General features: G+C 53.5%; 1 protein-coding gene across 3 annotated transcripts in view; it reads right to left on the bottom strand.

Annotated features, from left to right (window-relative positions):
- pcdh1b (protocadherin 1b) overlaps nt 1–20147 on the bottom strand; it is a 174768-nt gene that overhangs the window by 53050 nt on the left and 101571 nt on the right. For all 3 annotated transcript variants that reach the window (XM_064325881.1, XM_064325883.1, XM_064325882.1), the window contains exon 4: nt 10773–10992. In XM_064325881.1, the coding sequence (XP_064181951.1) occupies nt 10773–10992 (220 nt within the window). The remainder of the gene's footprint in view (nt 1–10772; nt 10993–20147) is intronic.

The following is a 20147-nucleotide window of genomic DNA, read 5'->3' as shown; positions in this document are numbered from 1 at the left end:
TCATTCGAAGCCCGGCGCGGTATAAAAGTCGCTTTCTCAGTTCAGCTGTCATGTCGCACGTTCTCCTACGTGTGTGCGTGTGTGTGGTGGGTGTGTGTGAATGTGTGTCTGTGAGTGTGAGTGTGTGTCTGTGTGTGTGTGTGTGTCTGCATGTGTGTGTGCGTGTGTGTGTGAGTGTGTGTGTGTGTGCGTGTCTGCGTGTGTGTGTTAATGTTATATTTATATATAATGTTTTGGCCGATTCCAGTCTGCTGTGTGCATGCTGCAGAATGACTCAGGAGAGAGAGAGAGAGAGAAAAAATGAAACACTAAAAGAATCAATGGCGTAAAATAATACCAGCCAATTCATCCCACCAGAGAGAGGGGAAGAGGAGGAAAGCTGAACGGGGGTTCACCCCCTCGCTGGGCGGGTGATGCGGTCGGGCGGGCCCCACCCACAGCGCCCCTCCCCCCCCCGCTCCGGCGGAGTTCCAGCTTACGACTCCCGCCGCGCTGGCAGCTGGCCGCGGGGCAGGGCGCTCTCTCCACCCCGCTGCCCCCGCCCCGCGACTGGAGTGCGGCGGGCCACTGCAGATAAACGCAGAACAAACAACGGCAAAGGCTAAATAAATCCACCGCCCTCCCAGGAACCGGGGAGGGTTACGGGGAGCATCTGGCAACCCGACGGGCATGCATCAAACTCACAAATCCCCCCCACCCCCCCCAAAAAAAAAAAACCAGAGACTCATCTGCTCGCTTCAAACACAAAGCCCAGAGATTACGGGAACTGAGCCAACCTGTCTCTCCCCCTGCAGTCTGTCAATCAAAGGGGGGAAGGACAGATTCCGCCTCCCCTCCACTCAAACTCACCCCTTCCAGTTCCGCCCTCCTTCCTGTTTCCAAGCAACCTCCGCATGACAGAGGAGTGGGAGGGGCCTGAGGCTGAGCTGTGATAGGGTGAGTAATATGAGGGAGGGGCTGTTTCCTTGCAGAATGGTTACAGTTAACAGTACTTTTAGTAGCTACATCCTTGACAGCTTGTGAGGTTGGTAGGGATTTTCAAAAAAAAAAAAAAAAACTATTTTCAACTAGCCTAAATTGAGTAAAATCAATGCCACCATCACAAAGGCGACACTTCCTGACATTGAAAGTAAATTCGCGATTAGTCAAACAAACCTGAGCTGGCAACGGAAGTAAATGCTGTTTATTTTAATTAAGCTTCCATATCCTAAACACCCAAATGAGATATGGCCTTGAGTACACATAATTAAGTACACTCCTCGGTCCGTTGTTTCATACTTCAGGCATTCATACTTGGACGTTTGGGAGACTTGAGATGGAAACAACTGGAAATGAAACCCCCTTTAAATGTATAAACCGCCCATTGTTTTATAATTAAAGAGGACCGTGCCTTGCGGCGCTCGATAATGCATTTTCTTTAAAGGAAATGACAGTGGGGTAGGAACTCCAGGCGAATTCCCTTTTCCCCATCTGAGGGCGCGGGTCGGGGTCAGATAATTTAATTACGCTCAGCGCAGCGCCCCCCCGTTTCCCAGTCAAGCGACTGCGAGCCCCCCAGTGGGGATGATGCGCGTATGGAAAACGCGAGCGGGGTCCTGCACGGCAGGGAACACGCAGAAAAGGCACTTTACGCTTCTCCGGTCGGGGCCCGGCCTTGAATAAACGCACGTTTTCCCAGGGAAATGCGCTCAGCGCGTATTGACCGAGGAGGGCCACCGTACGAGCCGTCGCCGCGACCGGGCCTGCTCATTCGCGCTTCGCGGTGCGCCTCTGGGGGGCGGGGGGTCAGGGTACCGCCCACCCGTCCCGTCCGGGACGCGCGCGGCGGGCGCCCTCGCCATCTGCGCACGCCGCAGCGCAACTAACGGGAGCGGCGTCTGCGCACCAGAAACTCCCACTCAGCCGCAACGCGCGCCTTTCATCTTCCTGCAGAAAAGGATTCTTCCAGCTCATTAAGCAGAAATGTTGACACCACACGCACACACACACACACACACACACACACACACATGCTTACTCCCCTAACCACCCCCCACCCCCCCCCCATTCCCACAGTTTACTTTGAAAGATCCTCCTGCTCTCTTTATAAGAGTGAAATAAAGCCCAGAGAGAGAGAGGAGCACGTGGCCGGGCTCAGCCGTCTCCGGGCTGCGGGCGAGCTCTCGTGAAAGGCGTTGCGTAACGATGAGGAGCGGGAGACGGAGAGGAACCTCAGCCGGCGAACCCGAAAGGGGGAAACAAAACGACAGAGAAAGACTCGAGAAAAAAAGACAAAGACCGTCAGCCACGGTACTGTTAGTGAGCTTGTGTTGAGCACGTGCGCGCACGTGCGTGTGTGTGTGTGTGTGTGTTTGCGTGTGTGCATGTGCGTGTGTGCATGTGTGTGCGTGCGTGTGTGTGCATGTGTGCATGTGTGCGCGTGCGTGTGTTTGCGTGTGTGCATGTGTGTGTGTGAGTGTGTTTGTGTGTGTGCATGTGTGTGTGTGTGTGTGCATGTGTTTGCGAGTGCATGTGCGTGTGTGCATGTGTGTGTGTGTGTGCGTGTGTGTGTGTGTGTGTGTGCATGTGTGTGTGTGTGTGCATGTGTTTGCGAGTGCATGTGCGTGTGTGCATGTGTGTGTGTGTGTGTGCGTGTGTGTGTATGTGTGTGTGTGCATGTGTTTGTGAGTGCATGTGTGTGCGTGCGTGTGTGTGTGTGTGTGTGTGTGTGCATGTGTTTGCGAGTGCATGTGTGTGCGTGCGTGTGTGTGTGTGTGCGCAAGCGTGTCTGACAGGGGAAGGGTTCGAGGCAGAGAGGCCTCGTCGCTGTGGTCCGAGGGGAGGGGAAGGGGGGTGTGTCTGACAGATGCAGAACTCCCTGGGGTGCTGCCTCTGCCAGGGTCCATCATGGCTGCTCATTTCGCCGCGTACCAGCGGTGCCCCCCCCCCCCAGGACGGAGGAAGACCAGAGCTGAACCCTCAGGGGGGAGAGTGGGACAATGAGGGCAGGACCGGGGGGTTATGGGTCATGAAATATGAAGGCGCACAGCCATCGCACTCCACCCCCTGGAGCGGGACAGGGAGAGAGAGCGCTTGTGTCTACTGCTCAAGCAAAAACTGGGCCACGAGAGAGGGGGGGGGAGGGGGGGACAGACGAGAGGGAAGGATTGAGAGAAAGAAAGATAAAGAGAAAGATAAAGAGAGATAAACAAGAAATGAGAAAGAGAGAGAGAATTGAATTGAGAGAGAGAGAGAGAGAGAGAGAGAGAGACCCAGTGGCCACAACCCAGCCATCACAAAGGGTAGATACCTCAGATCCGGCATCCCCAGAGAGCTCGGGCTTGTCATCTACTGCACTTCCTGTTATCGCGCTCAAAGTGGACTCGAACCGCTGGGAAATCCATCCCAGAATTAATCACAGTCCCAGATCCGCCCCTCCTCCTGACCACCAAAGTCCTTTGGTGGAGACGAAACGGCTCACCTGCCAGGTACGCGTCTGGCTTGCCAAAATCTGCGGGCTGGCAGGAGCCGCCTCTAATAAGCCTGCCGCATCTGCGCCGGGACCGGGGGGGGGGGGGGGGAAAGGCAGATGGGGTGGGGCCCCGTCGCACTTAAGGAACTGAGCCATTGTGCTTTTTATTCGCAGGCTTTATTCGCTTTCCTCTCCCCAAACTCGGCGTGATTGTTTTTAGCGAAAGGGGCCTGGCTCGCCCCAGCGCCGACAATGCAACGCGGTAACGCGCTGGGCGAGAGGGCGAGAGAGCTTTGAATCTGCAGGAGAGAGAGAGAGAGAGAGAGGGAGGGAGTGTGGGACAAGGCATGGGAGAGGGCGAGAGAGCTTTGAGTCTGAGAGAGAGAGATTGGGACGAGGCATGGGAGAGGGCGAGAGAGATAGAGCCAGAAAGAGAGAGAGAGAAGAGGCATGGGAGAGGGCGAGAGAGATAGAGCCGGAGAGAGAGAGAGAGAGAGAGAGGAGGAGGGGTTCGGCGGAAGGGGAGTGGGCGTGCCGCGGCGCAGCTGTGGGGAAGGGGTGTCCGTGGGAACGGCCGCGCGGCGCGTAGGACGGCGCTGATTAATCACCGCACGCCGCAACGCCCCATTTCCTCCTTCACCGATCCCCCCCCGCTCCTCTCTCACTCCCTCCCTCCCTCCAATTTCCTTTCTTTACTGAGGGGGGCGGGTAGTGTGTGTGTGTGTGTGTGTGTGCCTGTGTGTGTGTGTGTGTGTGTGTGCTTGTGTGTGTGTGTGTGTGTGTGATCGTGTGTGTTTGCGTGTGTGTGTGTGTGTGTGTGTGTGAGTGTGTGCGTGTGTGCGTGTTTGCGTGTGTGCGTGTTTGCGTGTGTGCATGTGTGCGTGTGTGTGCTGTGTGTGCCTGTGTGTGTGTGTGCGTGTGTGTGTGTGTGTGTGTGTGTGAGTGTGAGTGTGTGCCTGTGTGTGTGTGAGCATGTGTGTGTGTGTGTGTGTGCGCACACGCTGCGGTGGGGGGTCAGAACGAGGCCTGACTTTCGCACAGCATCGGCTGGTTATCCCTCTCGCTACCTCTCGCGCGCGCGCGCAGAGATCGATGCTCCCCGAGTTCGGCCCGCACGAGCAGCGCAGCGGCCGAACCTCTCCTCCGCGCTTTCTTTACCTCGCCGCCTTTCTTCAGCCGCCCTCCCAGCTGTTTATCCAGCTCTTCTTTTACTGACTCTGGCTCGGCAGACGCTGAAGAGAGAAGCTTAATGATTCTGAAGTGTAACAGCCCATTAAAAATAAACTGTCATCGCTTTCCTCACGTTTTTTTCTTCTTCTCTCTTTTTTCTTCCTTTTTTAACCTCCCGACGGAAAGCAGCCCGAGCCGAAAGAAACGGAGAGGACTGACGTTACGAGCGATATTTAAATCTGGCGTGGCATTTGGAACGCGGGAGCGCTCTCCCTCCTCTGGATTCCGAGCGGCGCGGCGAGCGGCGCGATGCGTTCGATTTCGTATTCTGACACGGATTTTAAACGATGGAGCGTAGCCCCCTTCGCCTCGCCCAAATGAATCATTCCAGACGAATTTCTCTGTGGTTACAAGTCACCGTTTTTTTTTTTTTTTTTTTTCAGAACTTCAGAATGAGAGACAAACAAAAGTAAAAATAAAACGGTCTCGTTTGTGTGCCTTCCCCTGATGGTGGAAAGGATTGTGTGTTTGCAAGCTGAAACATGTCTGCGGATCTGGGGGGGAAGGGGGGTGGTGGTGACGGGAAGGGGGGGGGGTTGGGTAAATTGCTGTTTGCTCATTTAAAACAGAGAAGATTGAATTTGTTTCCCTGGTATCCAGCGGATCAGGACACACAGGCAGAGCGCATCCTGTCGTGGGAGGCCATTTGCTGACTAAACCAGGCCTTAATGGGGATTTCGCAGGGGTGTCGACGCGCGCCCCTTACGTTACTCGCCGTGCTGAGAGATGGGCCCTGACACCCTGACCGGCCCAGACGCTCCCATTCCGCCTGCTCCTGCTTCCTCTCCGTCTTTGCCCCCCACCCCCACAGTCGCCCCCACAGCCAGCGTAGCGGTTCCCACTGTTCCCAATCGGCGGCCTTGGTCAGGCGCCGTCTCTCCCTCAGCTGTTTCTTCCTCCTGAGCGAGCTTTCCGTGCTGGCGACGGCGGCGGCGGCAGTGTCGGCTGTCCCCGCGGCGACGCGTTATTAGGGAGGCGGCGGAGCGGCAGCGGCGGCGGCCCCGCCCGCTCATCACGCTAAATCGGGAGGGCTCCTTCGCCACCGCCGGGAGAGCCCCTCTCTCTCTCCGGCTCGTAATTACCCGTAACTGCGCGGCGCCGCCGCCGCCGGCCCGCCCGCCCGCTGGCCCGCCCGCCCGCCCGCCTTTATTTACGACGCCGCGCTGGTGCCGCGGCTGCCCAATTACCCGCCGTGCCAGGGCCGGCGCCGCGCTCTAAATCTGCGGGCCAGAAATGATGGGATTAATAAGAGGCTTCTTTATGCCACCGACACCTGACTGATAACGCACGTCAGGCTCCCGCGCTCCGCCCGTTAGTAATGTGGCTGATTTGTGAGCCACTTCAGCACGTACACAGACATATATATACCAGCCTGTACACAGACATATATATACCAGCCTGTACACAGACATATATATACCAGCCTGTACACAGACATATATATACCAGCCTGTACACAGACATATATATACCAGCCTGTACACAGACATATATATACCAGCCTGTACACAGACATATATATACAAACCTGTACACAGACATATATATATACCAGCCTGTACACACCCATATATATACAAACCGGTACACAGACATATATATATATACCAGCCTGTACACAGACATATATATACCAGCCTGTACACACCCATATATATACCAGCCTGTACACACCCATATACATACCAGCCTGTACACAGACATATATATACCAGCCTGTACGCAGACATATATATATACCAGCCTGTACGCAGACATATATATACCAGCCTGTACACACCCATATATATACCTGCCTGTACACAGACATATATATACCAGCCTGTACACACCCATATATATATACCAGCCTGTACACACCCATACATATATACCAGCCTGTACACAGACATATATATACCAGCCTGTACGCAGACATATATATACCAGCCTGTACGCGGACATATATATACCAGCCTGTACACACACATATATATATACCAGCCTGTACACAGACATATATATACCAGCCTGTACGCGGACATATATATACCTGCCTGTACGTGGACATGTATATACCTGCCTGTACACAGACGTATCAATACCAGCCTGTACACAGACATATATATATATATATACCAGCCTGTACGCAGACATATATATATATATATATATATAGCAGCCTGTGTGTGGACATATATATACCAGCCTGTACGCGGACATATATATACCAGCCTGTACGCGGACATATATATAATACACACGTATTTTACATGGGAGCTGCATTACGCGCACTTCTTCCTGACAGACCGAAGACGCGGTTTCCTGTCTAATCGAAATGCCGATTTCTCGGTATGGGTGTGCATTTGGTGTGTGTGTGTGTGTGTTTGTTAGGTGTCCTATGTAGTGAATGGTCTTATACCATGTGACTGCACCGTTAGGCTCCAGCCCTCTACAAGACAAACCTGCGCGTGAAAACAGAAAAGACGGATGAACATGTTATGCATATTATATGGTCATTTGCTTCGCACGTGTGTCAGGGAACATTACAGCGTATTATGTACAGTATATCATGTGGTTATTGTCTTTATGCATGTGCCGGGGAATATTGTTCCTGCCCGGAGCAATTTGAGATGACTAATGTTCCCGCCAGGCCGTTTCCAGATTGAGCGCGGTGCGTATGATGAATACCCTTCCGGGACACGTCGCAGTTCCTTCGCTAAAAACATAATAACATCATGTTTCCACATTAGGCCCGCATCTGCTCGGCTGTTTCACCTGTGCGCGGGAGGAGGAAGTCGAAGCCCTCCTGTAATTGGAGAGAATGAGGAAGGATGGCCTGGCTCTGCCGCGAGTTTGGCCCGCTGTACCGGCGTCCCGCACAAGCGTGGCGGACGGGCGTTCACACGCAGGTCTTCGGCGCCAAAGTGCTGAGCTAGCGCGTCAGTAAGCGGCTTCGGCGCAACCCCGCTGACCTAGAGCCGCCGCGCGCACTTCCTGCGCCAACACGCCGCACTTCCTGTCGGGGCCGCTCCCCAGGCCCTGCTGTCTGGCCTCGGGGCGCTGCGCTCGTCGTGTCGAACGCGGAGGTCTAGAACAATAATCCCCTCATCATGCCGATGACCCCTTTCCCTCCAGAGACAACGGGCTGACCCCAACCCAACCCCCCCGGCCCCCCTCCCCCTCCTCCCCTCCATCGCAGACACATCCATTTCTATTAGGCAGAGGAAATGAATGCATTAGGAAGGAGGTAGGGGGGTGTCTGGCGAACGCATCACTCCGGGGATGGAGTGTGGGGCTAATGGAATTACACTCCATTATCTGGGCAAGATGATTCCATTTACTGGGAGAGAGGGGAAGAGGGAAAGGCAGCGCAGAGAGGGCTACGATGGAGGGAGAGAAAAAAAAAAAAAACGGGCAAGATGGAGGACGGGAAACTCACACTGACAAAGGGCAGGCTTGTTCTTCCAGGCCCCGCTCGTTGCCCTGGTTAACTATCTCATCATTGTAATGATACGAGCAGTAATCTCATAACTACCTGACTGATTTTCAGCTTGATTCGATTAAGGGCAGCTGGCTGTTTACTCCACACCCCCCCCCCCCCCTCCCAACTTCCTCTTGGAAAACACATGCGGAGAAAAAAAAAGAGAGTGTCTACAGCTGCCTGAGGATAGGAGGATGTGGAGAGAGAAAGAGTCCTGTAACACATTGCAGAGAGACAACTCCCCATTGCAGTGAGGGAAAGAGAGAGAGAGAGAGAGAGAGAGAGAGAGAGAGAGAGAGAGAGAGACATTCTTGCAGTAGAGAAGGGAGAGATGGTTTTTCTGCAGCACTGATGGAAGTGATGAACTTTGCTGGTACGTAAAAGAGAGGGAGAGAGACAGAAAGTGAGAGAATGAGAGAGTGAGAGGGAGAGAGAAAGGACTCCGGTGGTAGATAAAAGGGAGATATCTCCCGTGGGCAGAGAGAGGAATGTCTCTCAGACACCTGCGCGACCCCCCCCGGTTCCCCGAGCCTCCCCTCCGTCCCGAGGCGCCCGGGTTCCGGCACTTTCTGATTGTCCTCTAATGGGCTGTGATTTCAGGGAGGCCATTACGGAGAAAGTCCAGCCATTACAGCCCAAAGGCCATCAGAGTCAGAGGCGGCGAGCGCGACCGTGTGTCATCCCCGGTCCGCCCCCGCCCTTACTCACTCCCCCCCGCCCTGCCCCACCCCCCACAGCCTCCCTCCCCCCCCCCCATTCCCCAAATCCACCCCTGCTCTGCGCTTCCGCGGTACGCCACCTCATCATTTACATACTGGCCCATTCACTGGCGCTGTGATTATGCCCCGCGCTCTTACCTCAGTGTTTGGAGAGCGCTGGCGCATTGTGCACTGACATATTTATAGAACAGCTGTAATGTCAGATGGGGGTGGAGACCATGAGGGAGGTTTTTTTTCTCTTTTTTTCTGTGTGAGGTCTCCTGGCCCTTTTATTGGCTCTATAGTCTGAGCGAGCGAACAGGAGCTTCGCCTACAGCATGGGGGGGGGGGGGGTTACCGCCATCAGTAGCCAATTAAACAACACATAGGTTCTTACTGAGCCTGCAGCCTGACAAATGCACACACACACACACACACACACGCGCGCGCACACACAAATGTGCATTTGATTTTATTTGAGTCTGTGTGTGTGTTTGTGTATGGAGCATTTCTTAAAGAGTCTGGGCATGTGTATGTATCTGTGTGGTAAATGTGTGTGTGTGTGTGTGTGTGTGTGTGTCTCTCTGTCTGTGTGTCTGTATGTGTATATGTGTGTGTGTTGCACTTGTGCGTCTGTGTGTGTGTGTCTGTGTGTGGGTGTGTGTGTATATGTGTGCGTGTGTGTGTGTCTGTATGAGTGTGTGTGTGTGTGTGTGTGTGTCTGTGTGTGTGTATGTGTGTGTGTCTCAGTGTGAGTGTGAGTGTGAGGCAGTAAGGGAGTGTCCTGTGGTAATGGGACGCAGTGAGTAATTGTGTTTACAGATGGAATACCTGTGTCCTGCACTGGGAGAACAGCTCAGTGCTTCCCCTGCAGTAAACTCCTGATGAAGAGAGACAGAGCCGCCGTTCCCTCCTGCTCCACCGTGTGAGCTACTATCTGTGCCTGACACCAGCGACTTACCTGCTCTTCTCTCCTCCTCTCTCTCTCTCCTCTCCTCTTCCTCTCACTCTCTCCTCTCCTCCTCCTCCTCTCTCTCTCTCTCTCTTCATCACCATCTTTTCTTTATTGCTCCTCTCTCCACTACTATTCTGTTCAATGCCTCTTAGCAATGCAGTCTAGGCGCAAAGCAAGCTTGCATTTCAGCTAATATCTTACGGGCACCAGCACTCCCTGTACCCCAGTGAACCCCAAAACCCCGGTTGGAAAGAACAACAAAATGTGGGTGGCGCTGGAATGCGGACCGCAGCCAGCCAAGGGGGGAACCCCACAGAGGGAGACCCAGGGAGGGTGCCCTGGTCTGGCCTCAGCGGCCCAGCTGTCCTGGGCCTGCCGGGCTGTCTGCACGGGAAAGCTCATAGATTAATGGAGAGTGTCGATGCTTCATCAGCGACCCATTTCCATCCGTGCACTTCTGCCGTGCGGTTTGTAAGAGTGATGTAAGTACTGCTTCTGTATTCATAGGAGCAGAGCTGAGAAGCTCACTGACGAGCACACACACATACACACACACACACGTGCTCACACACACACACACGCACACACTCAGACAGTCGCGTCTGTACAGGACCGTCGTCGTGGAGGAGGATGCAGGTGTCAGGTTCGATCCTCATCATCTCGGTAATAAAGCCCTCTCTCCCGTGTTCTGCTTTGTTTGACACTATCATTTATTAACCGCGTTTCTCTTTTCAATAAGGCGTTTCTCTTCCCTGCTCTCTCGCCTGTCATTTCATCCCCAAACTCCGGGAGCCGCGCTGATGAGAAGCCCGCCCGCCGACCCCCGCGGCGACAGCTCCCCGCTTTGAGTGACAGGTCCAGCGGGTGACAGCCCCGACGGGCGCATGCGTGGGCGGAGCCTTGATGGAGAGGGGGTCCCAGCAGGTGAGGGGGGGCGGGGGGGGGGGGGGGGGCAGTAACGGTCGATTTGCTTACCGTTCTCGGGGTGCTCCATCTCGCCGATGCTGCCGTCCGGGGTGGTCCTCTCGTAGTGGTCTTCGGGCAGGGCCAGGGGCCCGATGCGGGGCCCCGAGGACGACTTGCTGCTGGGGGTCTCTGACTCCTCCAGGCCGCTGTCATAGTAACTGTGCTGGGAGGGGTCCTGCAGGTCCTGCGCCTGATTGGCTGTCGAGAATGTCACTCGGCGGTGAGGCAGCTGGGAAGAACAGAGCAGACAGGGGGAGAAAGACAGAGAGGGAGAGAGAAAGAGAGAGAGAGAGAGAGAGAGAGAGAGAGAGGGAAAAGCGTCACTACCTCAGAGCGTTCACACTGCGGTCACACCTGAATCCTCACGGTCCACTCCGGCGCTTACACACAGCTGGGAGGGATCCACACAGACGCCTGCATCATTAAAACACAATTATCTTTCACACCACTGCTGTCAGAGTCGACTTAATTCACACGGACTCCTCCTCAGGAGAACGCAGAGCGCTGTCTGTGATACACTGAACAAGGCACTGCCCCTTCCCCCACAATACACACACACACACACAAACACACTCACTCACACACTCAGACCCACACACACACACACACACACAAGCACTCAGACCCACACACACACACACACACTCAGACCCACACACACACACACACACAAGCACTCAGACCCCACAACGCACACACACACACACGCGCACACACACACACACACACACACTCAGACCCACACACACACACACACACACACACACACACACACACTCAGACCCACACACACACACACACAAGCACTCAGACCCACACACGCACACACACACACACACACTCACACGCACACATACACACACACACACACACTCACTCACACACTCAGACCCACACACACACACACACACACACAAGCACTCAGACCCACACACACACACACACACACACTCAGACCCACACACACACACACACACACAAGCACTCAGACCCACACACACACACACACACACACACACACACACACACACACACACAAGCACTCAGACCCACACACACACACACACGCTCACGCTCAAAGAGCAGATCCAGCCTGACTGTGGCGGCCGGGCCTGATACAGTTGGCGAAGGCGACGTGCGTTCTGTGTCCTCCTCCCTGGGGACGCAGCGGTGGACAGGGGAGGACGCTCCGTCACTATCGAAACAGACAGCTGGCAAATTGGGGGCCGAAATACTCGGAGGCCGCTGTCAGGAGGAGGACCCGTGCGCCTCCTCCTCCTCCTCCTGGGAGGCGACCTGCGAGGGTGGCGCTGGTGCCAGCGGAAGCGGGTTTCGAGCTGCCCGAACGCCGTCGTCCCTCACCCAAGCTGGGCGATCATTCCGATATGCCGGCTAGCTACAGAGCGCTTTACAGGAAATCAAGAGAATTTCAAATGACTGGTGCTCAGCCTTCTTTAAAACAAAGATGCTCGTGGATTTGTGTGCTTCACAGCAACGCGTTCATCAGAGGGATATTGTTTTTAATACTTCTGGCTCTTAGCGTCACCACAGATGCGCAGGTTAATTAGACAGGAAGCTGCAGTCGGTTCCATTTTCCTCGCGGAAACGACGGAAGCATCCGCTAATCCAAAATAGGAACGGACGGCGTGATTACCGCGGCCCGAAAGGAAAACAGAGGAGCCGGGATCAAAAGGATTTCAGAGACACAAAATAAAGAAGCGAGCGATGTTTTATTTGAATAAAAACGGGGCTAAAAGTTTCGAACGTGTCGGCGCGCCGCTCGGCAAGCCGCCCGAGCCCGTTTTATTTATTCACTCGCGTTTGCGCGGCGAAGGAGAGAGCGGCGAACGACGACCGGCTCATTTGGAGACGCGGCCTTGCCGCTCGGCGAAACCTCTCCCGGGATGCCAGAGCGGGAAGCCCCGCCATTATCACCCGGGTTTGACAAGGCCGCAGGAAGCCGACGCCCACCTTCCCCGCTCCCGCTGACCCGGTCGGCATCCGGAAGGTTCCGCGGCGGTGGCGACGGCGGGCGGAACAGGGAGGAGTGGGAGGCGTCCGTCCGCGCTGCTACGGTGTGGGTCGGGGTGCCCGCGGCGTGCGGCTTCTGCGCCCAGGTGTCTTATCGCCCCCCCCGCCCGCTCCCCCTCAGCCCGACGCCTCCGTACTGAGCTCCTGGTGCGCAGCTGTTCCTCTCCCCCCCCCACCCCCCGCCCCCCCCGGATGATTTACTCTCCGGGGCTGATAAAGGAAATACCTCACGCGCCCGGCGCCCAGTGCAGGGCTGTGCCGCACACAGGGCCTCGATTGTCCTCACAGATTAATAAACTAGACGGCCGCGGACGGAAAAATGCTACACGCTTAGCGTTCCGTTTTTGGGCGGCGGCGCTGGCCCTGGATCCCGAGATTGCGGACGGGGGTGGGGGTGAGGGGGGGGGGGGAGAATGCGCTCCTTTGTGCTCCCCTCCTCATTACCGCCATCATGGAGGAGATGATGGAGCGCCGCGCCGCGCCGCACCGCCCCGCCCCGCTCATACTCACGAGCCGCGCCCGATACGCCGGGCGAGGGGGGCGAGGGGCCCGAAGGTCGTCCGGCTCCCGTTTCCCCCGCAAGGCCCCGCAAGGCCTCGTCCCATAACAGAATAAACAAGAAGCCTCCCCCCCCCCCCCTTCCTCCTGTCCCCTTCACCTCTCTGCACAGAAACATGGAGCGAGGGCTAACAGTGGTCTGTGCTCGAAAACGCGAAACGCACCACCGGGAGGTAAAGTGGCTAACGCTCGCCCGGACCCAAAGCGGCGATTACACACGTCAGGCCAGCGACCGCACCCCCTGCCGCTGAGCTCCTCCATCCAGGAAGCCACAGCCCAAATACACCCAGCCCTGAGAGGCATGGAGAGAGATGGGAGGATCGTTTCATCCGAGGCACCTTCTCTAAAGGAAGCAGCAACACACACAAGCAACACGCGGAAAGAGAACATGTAAGGATCTTTCTTTCATTCTTTCTTTTTTTTGAAGCTGCCCATCTCTGGAATATTTTATCCGCGGATGAATCGTCAGGGGAGATCTAAGCTCTGGCTCTCGGGGAAAAGGAGGGCGAGGGTGAGGGGGTTGAGGGGGTTGAGTTTTAAGCGGCGGCGGCAGGGACACCCAGAGGGACACTGGCACAGACGCATCACGACGAGGGCGCGACGGGCAGGAACGCGCCAGGTAATTAAAAAACACTCCCGTGTCCTCTCCGTGTGCTCATCAGCCGATAGCGCTCTTAACCTGAGCACACTGCTCCCCTACACTGGCCTCTCATCTCCTTTAGAGCATCACTCCTTTACAATGTCATCCACTGCTCTGGCGCAAGTTACCCTACAATCACTTCAGCTAGTGTGCGTAACTCTATAACACCTTAGTTTAGTGTGCACTACCTCATAATTCCTTAGTTCAGTGGACACTACCCCATCATCCCTTGTATACTACACTACCCCATCATCCCTTAGTTTAGTGTACACTACCCCATAATCCCTTATAGTGTACACTACCGCATCATCCCTTATATTGTACACTACCGCATCATCCCTTAGATTAGTGTACACTACCCCATAATCCCTTATAGTGTACACTACCCCATCATCCCTTATATTGTACACTACCGCATCATCCCTTAGATTAGTGTGCACTACTCCATAATCCCTTAGTTTAGTGTACACTACCCCATCATCCCTTATAGTGTACACTACCCCATAATCCCTTATAGTGTACACTACCCCATAATCCCTTATAGTGTACACTACCCCATCATCCCTTATATTGTACACTACCGCATCATCCCTTAGATTAGTGTGCACTACTCCATAATCCCTTAGTTTAGTGTACACTACCCCATCATCCCTTATAGTGTACACTACCCCATAATCCCTTATAGTGTACACTACCCCATAATCCCTTAGTTAGTGTACACTACCCCATAATCCCTTATAGTGTACACTACCCCATAATCCCTTATAGTGTACACTACCCCATCATCCCTTATATTGTACACTACCGCATAATCCCTTAGATTAGTGTGCACTACTCCATAATCCCTTAGTTCAGTGGAGACTACCCCATCATCCCTATGTTTGGTGTACACTACCCCATCATCTTTTAGCTTAGTGTAAACTACCCCAGCATCCCTTCGTTTAGTTTAAACAATCCTATAATCCATTATTTCAGTGTGCTTTATTTAATCCCCTGTGCTTTTAGTACACAGTACAGCATCGCGCCTCTTCAGAGGGCCCAGCATAATCAAATCTCCTCTACAAAGCAAAAACATTCTGCAGGACAAGGATGCCTTTATTCTGCAAGTCGAGAGATGAAAGGTACACGAGGAACAGCGCGGAGTGAATGAGTCTTCTCCTGACCCGATACCATTAAAAGCAACCCAAAAAAAAAAAAGAAAAAGGAAAAAAAAGGCAAGATTTATTGAATCCCAAACAAAATGCAAGGCCATCTCCGCCGCGCGAGGAGCAATGAGCGCGGGCTGGACTGACAGCCGGAGGTAAGCCGGGCCGGTGTGAGATTTAGCGCTCCCCAACGCTAACTGATATACGGAGGACGGAGCTTGGGGGCGTGGACCCGGGTGACCGGCAAAAGACCCGCCCCCGATTTTTTTAGGTCAAATTTTGAAACGACCCGAGCGCGTTTCCGCTTCTCCGTGAAAAAAAAAAAAAAAAAGCGTGGCCAGGGTGATGCAAGGCACCCGTGACACCTGCGCGATTTCATTATTCAAACCGGAGTATTTGCATGTGACTTTCGTATAGACTTCAGACACGCAGGGAAATTAGTGGGACTGAGCCTTTCCCACCTATGCGGAGAGAGAGAGAGAGAGAGAGAGAGAGAGAGAGACAGAGAGAGAGAGAGAGACAGAGAGAGACAGTGAGAGAGAGAGAGAGAGAGAGACAGAGAGACAGAGAGAGAGAGAGAGACACAGAGAGACAGAGGAAGAGAGAGAGAGTGAGAGAGAGAGAGAGTATGGAGAGGGACGAGAGAGACAGGTGAGAGAAAGTACGAGGAGAGAGTGAGAGAGGGAGTGTGTGACGCTGTGGAGCGGGGGCTCCTGGTACACAGCCAGCAGGCTGGCGGGGGGACGTCAGTCACAGCGAGGGACCGTCATCATTACTTTGTGTTTGGGAAACTGAGGGAGCTCAACGCTGGGCGGACATGCATGGCTCGGGACCAGTCAGTGTTCTCCTGTACTAAGGAGAAGTCTCACACACACGCACACACACAAATGCAAACGCATGGACACACACACACACACACACCTATACACACACACACATACACCTACACACAAGCACACACACACAGACAACCACACAAAAACAAGCACATACAGACATACACAAGCACACACACACATACACACACACAAGCACACATGTGGACATACACAGACATGCACACACACAAACAAGCACACACACAACCATAAACAGACATGCACAAACACACACACACACACATACACGCACAGACACACACACACACACACACAACCATAAACAGACATGCACAAACACACACACAAACACACACACACACACACACACACACTATTATACAGCTTATATAACCAAAAAAAAAAGTGTGGGAGTAATTCCTCTAAATGCTTTCTTTCGATCAAAACAAACTTTCTTGCATATCTTATACTGGCTCCCAGGTTTCTCTTTCCTTTGATTTTCTTTTTTTTCCTGAGGAAATGAAGCTTGTGTTTGAGAAGAATGGGCAGAAAGAAATGCTGCTTTTTTATTAATCACAATGAGAAAATACCTAACAATATTGCTTTCATATAGTCTTGCTTTGTGATAGTCTTATGAGAAAAGAATTTTCTTGTAACAAAATTCTTTGTTCCCAGGCATGGAAACTTCAGTGAATTCCAGAACTGCAGGTTGTGTGAGCTTCCACAGGTAAATTAACCCTTCACATCTCCCTACCTTCGTCTCTCTCTCTTTCTCTCCCCTCCCCAACCCTACACATCTCCATACCTCTCTCTCTCTCTCTCTCTCTCTCTCTCTCTCTCTCTCTCTCTGTCTCTCTCTCTCTCTCACACACACGCACACACACACACACACACACACACCTCTTGAAGTCTGCGCTGCTTTCGTCAGTCTGGAAAGTGTGAGAACCGGAGCTGTAAATGGCTGAGTCACCGGAACCGAAACAGGAAATAAACATAAAACAAAACGTCTGTCTGCAGGCGCCTAATCTATACAGTATCAGCATACGCTATTTCCTTTAACACACTGTCACCTTTCCACACACACACACACACACACACATACACACACACACGCACACAAGTGCACACATACCCAGGCACACACACAAACATACACACACACGTACACACACACACACACACACACAAGTGCACACACACACAAGCACACGCACAAACACACGCACACACACACACACACATACACACACACACGCACACATACACACACACGCACACACACAAACATACACACACACGTACCCACACACACACACAAACACAGACACGCACACACACAAGTGCACACATACACACACACACACATGTACACACACACATACACAAGCACACATACACACACACACACACGCATACATACACACACACGCACACACACAAGTGCACACATACCCAGGTACACACACAAACATACACACACACGTACCCACACACACACACACACACACACACACACAGACACGCACACACACAAGTGCACACATACACACATACACAAGCACACACACACACACACGTTCCCTTTCGCAGATGCCCAATCAGCTCGGGTTCCCGATTCCGCTCACGGAAAAGTTGGCTCGAAGTAGGCGGGAGAAATCGGCTCTGACAGCCCTGAGAGGACGTGAGCGGTGTCGCCGCGGTGACGGACACAGCGACACACACACACACACACACACACACACACACACGGCTGGCACCGCACCGCCAGGAGGAGTGGCAGCTCCGTGTGGCAGTAGCCAGCGCCTCAGCACCCCAGCTATACGGGCACATTCTGAAACCCTCACCACTCAAAATGGACTCCACTCTATCAAGGTACTCCTGCATATATTTTCAGTTTACTGCTTCGCTGCTTAAAACATAATGATTCTCACACAAATTGCTCAACAACAAAAAACGTGCCCCTCACACACACAGCAGGAGAACTCTTACTTTTTGGCCATCTCACTTTCTTTAATTTTCTTACGTAGGGTCAAGGAAGGCGACAGACCCCTCCCAAAATGCCAAAATACACGCGCAGACAGACATACACAAAAACAGGAATGTGAGCAAAGAACAGAAAGACACAAATGTGACACAATGTGCGTTCACACACTGACGCTCACGTGCATGAACACAGAGAAGCGCGTGCTTAAAGAAAAGCTTCCGTAACGCTAAAAGAAGTTCTCCCTGCAGAGGCTGGTTATGAGGAGGTGGCAATGCTAATTGCACTCACTCCTGCACAAAACTGCTGAACGTGTGATCGGGCGAATTAACATACCAAGCCGATGTCCCCTGGGACACGCCCCTCTTTGACAGGGTGGGCGGGGTCAGCCTTGAGTGACAGCCCCCCGGCGGCGTCCTGTGGTACGTGGAACACTCCGCGCTCTCTCCCGTCCGCCGAGGCTGCGACCGAGCACTAGCGTCGCTAACCGCTACGAGGACACGCAGGGAAGCGACAGGAGAGGGAGGGCCGGAGCATCTCCCCCCCCCCCGCACTCCGCTTCCTAATTAACTGCACTTAAACACCTGCCCCAGCTGCGGCACGCCTGCAGCTCACAGAGAAAAACACGCAGCTCTCAGCCAAAGGGCACGGGAACGCAGGAAAAACTGAAAAAAAACACTGTGTGAGTCCAGCTACAGCACGGCCAATCAGTGTAGGACTAAACGGAACACCCGCCTCCTACCCCCCCCCCTCCTCCGCAGGTACGCTCTGATATCGCTCACAGCGCGCGTGTGTGCGTGCGCACGACTCCTGTGTCTCGTGACCCCGAAACCGCACCCGCAGGAGGGTAGCGTTTTTCTCCCGGCTTTGATGTCGAGAGCCAGGAGCGCAACATCGGAGCAACACCTTTTTCGGGGCTTGTTTACCCTCTCTCTCTCTCTCTCTCTCTCTCTCTCTCCCTCTCTCAAAACGCTATCTTCTGATGTGCTGCCCAGACCGAAGCGCACGGCCTGTTCTGCCCGCCTTCGCGCGGAACAGGCCGCACAGATGTGGGGAGAAGGTGCAGGGATACCGGCAGATAACTGGCTCCAGGAGACATACCAAAGAAGGACCGAGAGAGAGAGAGAGAGAGACAGAAGGCGGGGAAGAGAGAGAGGGAAAGAGAGACAGAGAAAACAGAAATATGAAAGAGGGTGGATGAAAGAATTCCACTCTCTCCACTTCGTGGCCATCGTTAGCATCAAACCCATTGTTTTCAGGCCAACCGGTGGAGACCAACTCCAAGAGAAAATGGGATTCAATGAATTAGAGCAAATTATTCTAATGAGGCACGTTATTATTTAAATGTAAGAGGACATTAAGTTGTTTAAATATGTATTCTTGCTTAAATAGTTCCCCTGGGCATGGCGCCAAAGTGGCCCCATTTCCTGTTCAGGGCTGTGCGCTGCTCCAAGGAGCTCCAGGCAGGAAGTGGAATTTACCCACATCTCGCCGTATGATCTTCCATCTCCGTCTCTCTCTCTCTCTCTCTCTCCATCTCTCTCTATTCCTCAGTCACCATCGCCCGCTTTGAGAAATGTCCTCCATAACTCCCCTTGTTTTACCTGCTCGTTGGCGTCTGCCCCCCCGCCCCCCCCCCCAATCCTTTCTGAGTCAAGTGGGGAAGGGGACGTGCGGTATGTGGGGATCTGTGCTTTCCCCCGATCCGAATCTTTTCAAGGGCGGCAGCGTCGCATCCAGGTCCCCTCGGTATTTCCCATGACTCTCTCTGTTCTTTGGGCCCCGTTGGCTGATCGAGTGACAGAGCGCCTTGTGCGCATCGCCCAACACCCTGGAGAGACGGGACGGCTAAGTCTTCCATAAGGGGCACTTTAGGCTACCCAGATATTTATGATGCTTCAGCATCCTGCCACCAATGCTAATGCCAATAGCATTACCACCGTGAGTCCTGCTAAACCTACTTATATAATAATAATAATAATAATAATAATATAATGTTAACACAGAGCCTTAGGTAGCGTGACTTGCAGTACGCACTTAGTACAGATTCTGCAACGCTAACCCATTTAGACACCTGGATTTTTTTTTACTGGAGGGTTCAGTCCTTTTAGCAGTACTCCGCTCGCCAGGCTGCAATAGATCAATGTCCCTTTGAATATAAATAAAACCTGTCACCTTCAAGGTGCACGT

This window comes from Anguilla rostrata, chromosome 3 (genome assembly GCF_018555375.3).
Source record: "Anguilla rostrata isolate EN2019 chromosome 3, ASM1855537v3, whole genome shotgun sequence".
Lineage (NCBI taxonomy): Eukaryota > Metazoa > Chordata > Actinopteri > Anguilliformes > Anguillidae > Anguilla > Anguilla rostrata.
Note: the sequence above shows the minus strand (reverse complement) of the source record. Positions and strands in the feature narration are given on the sequence as shown.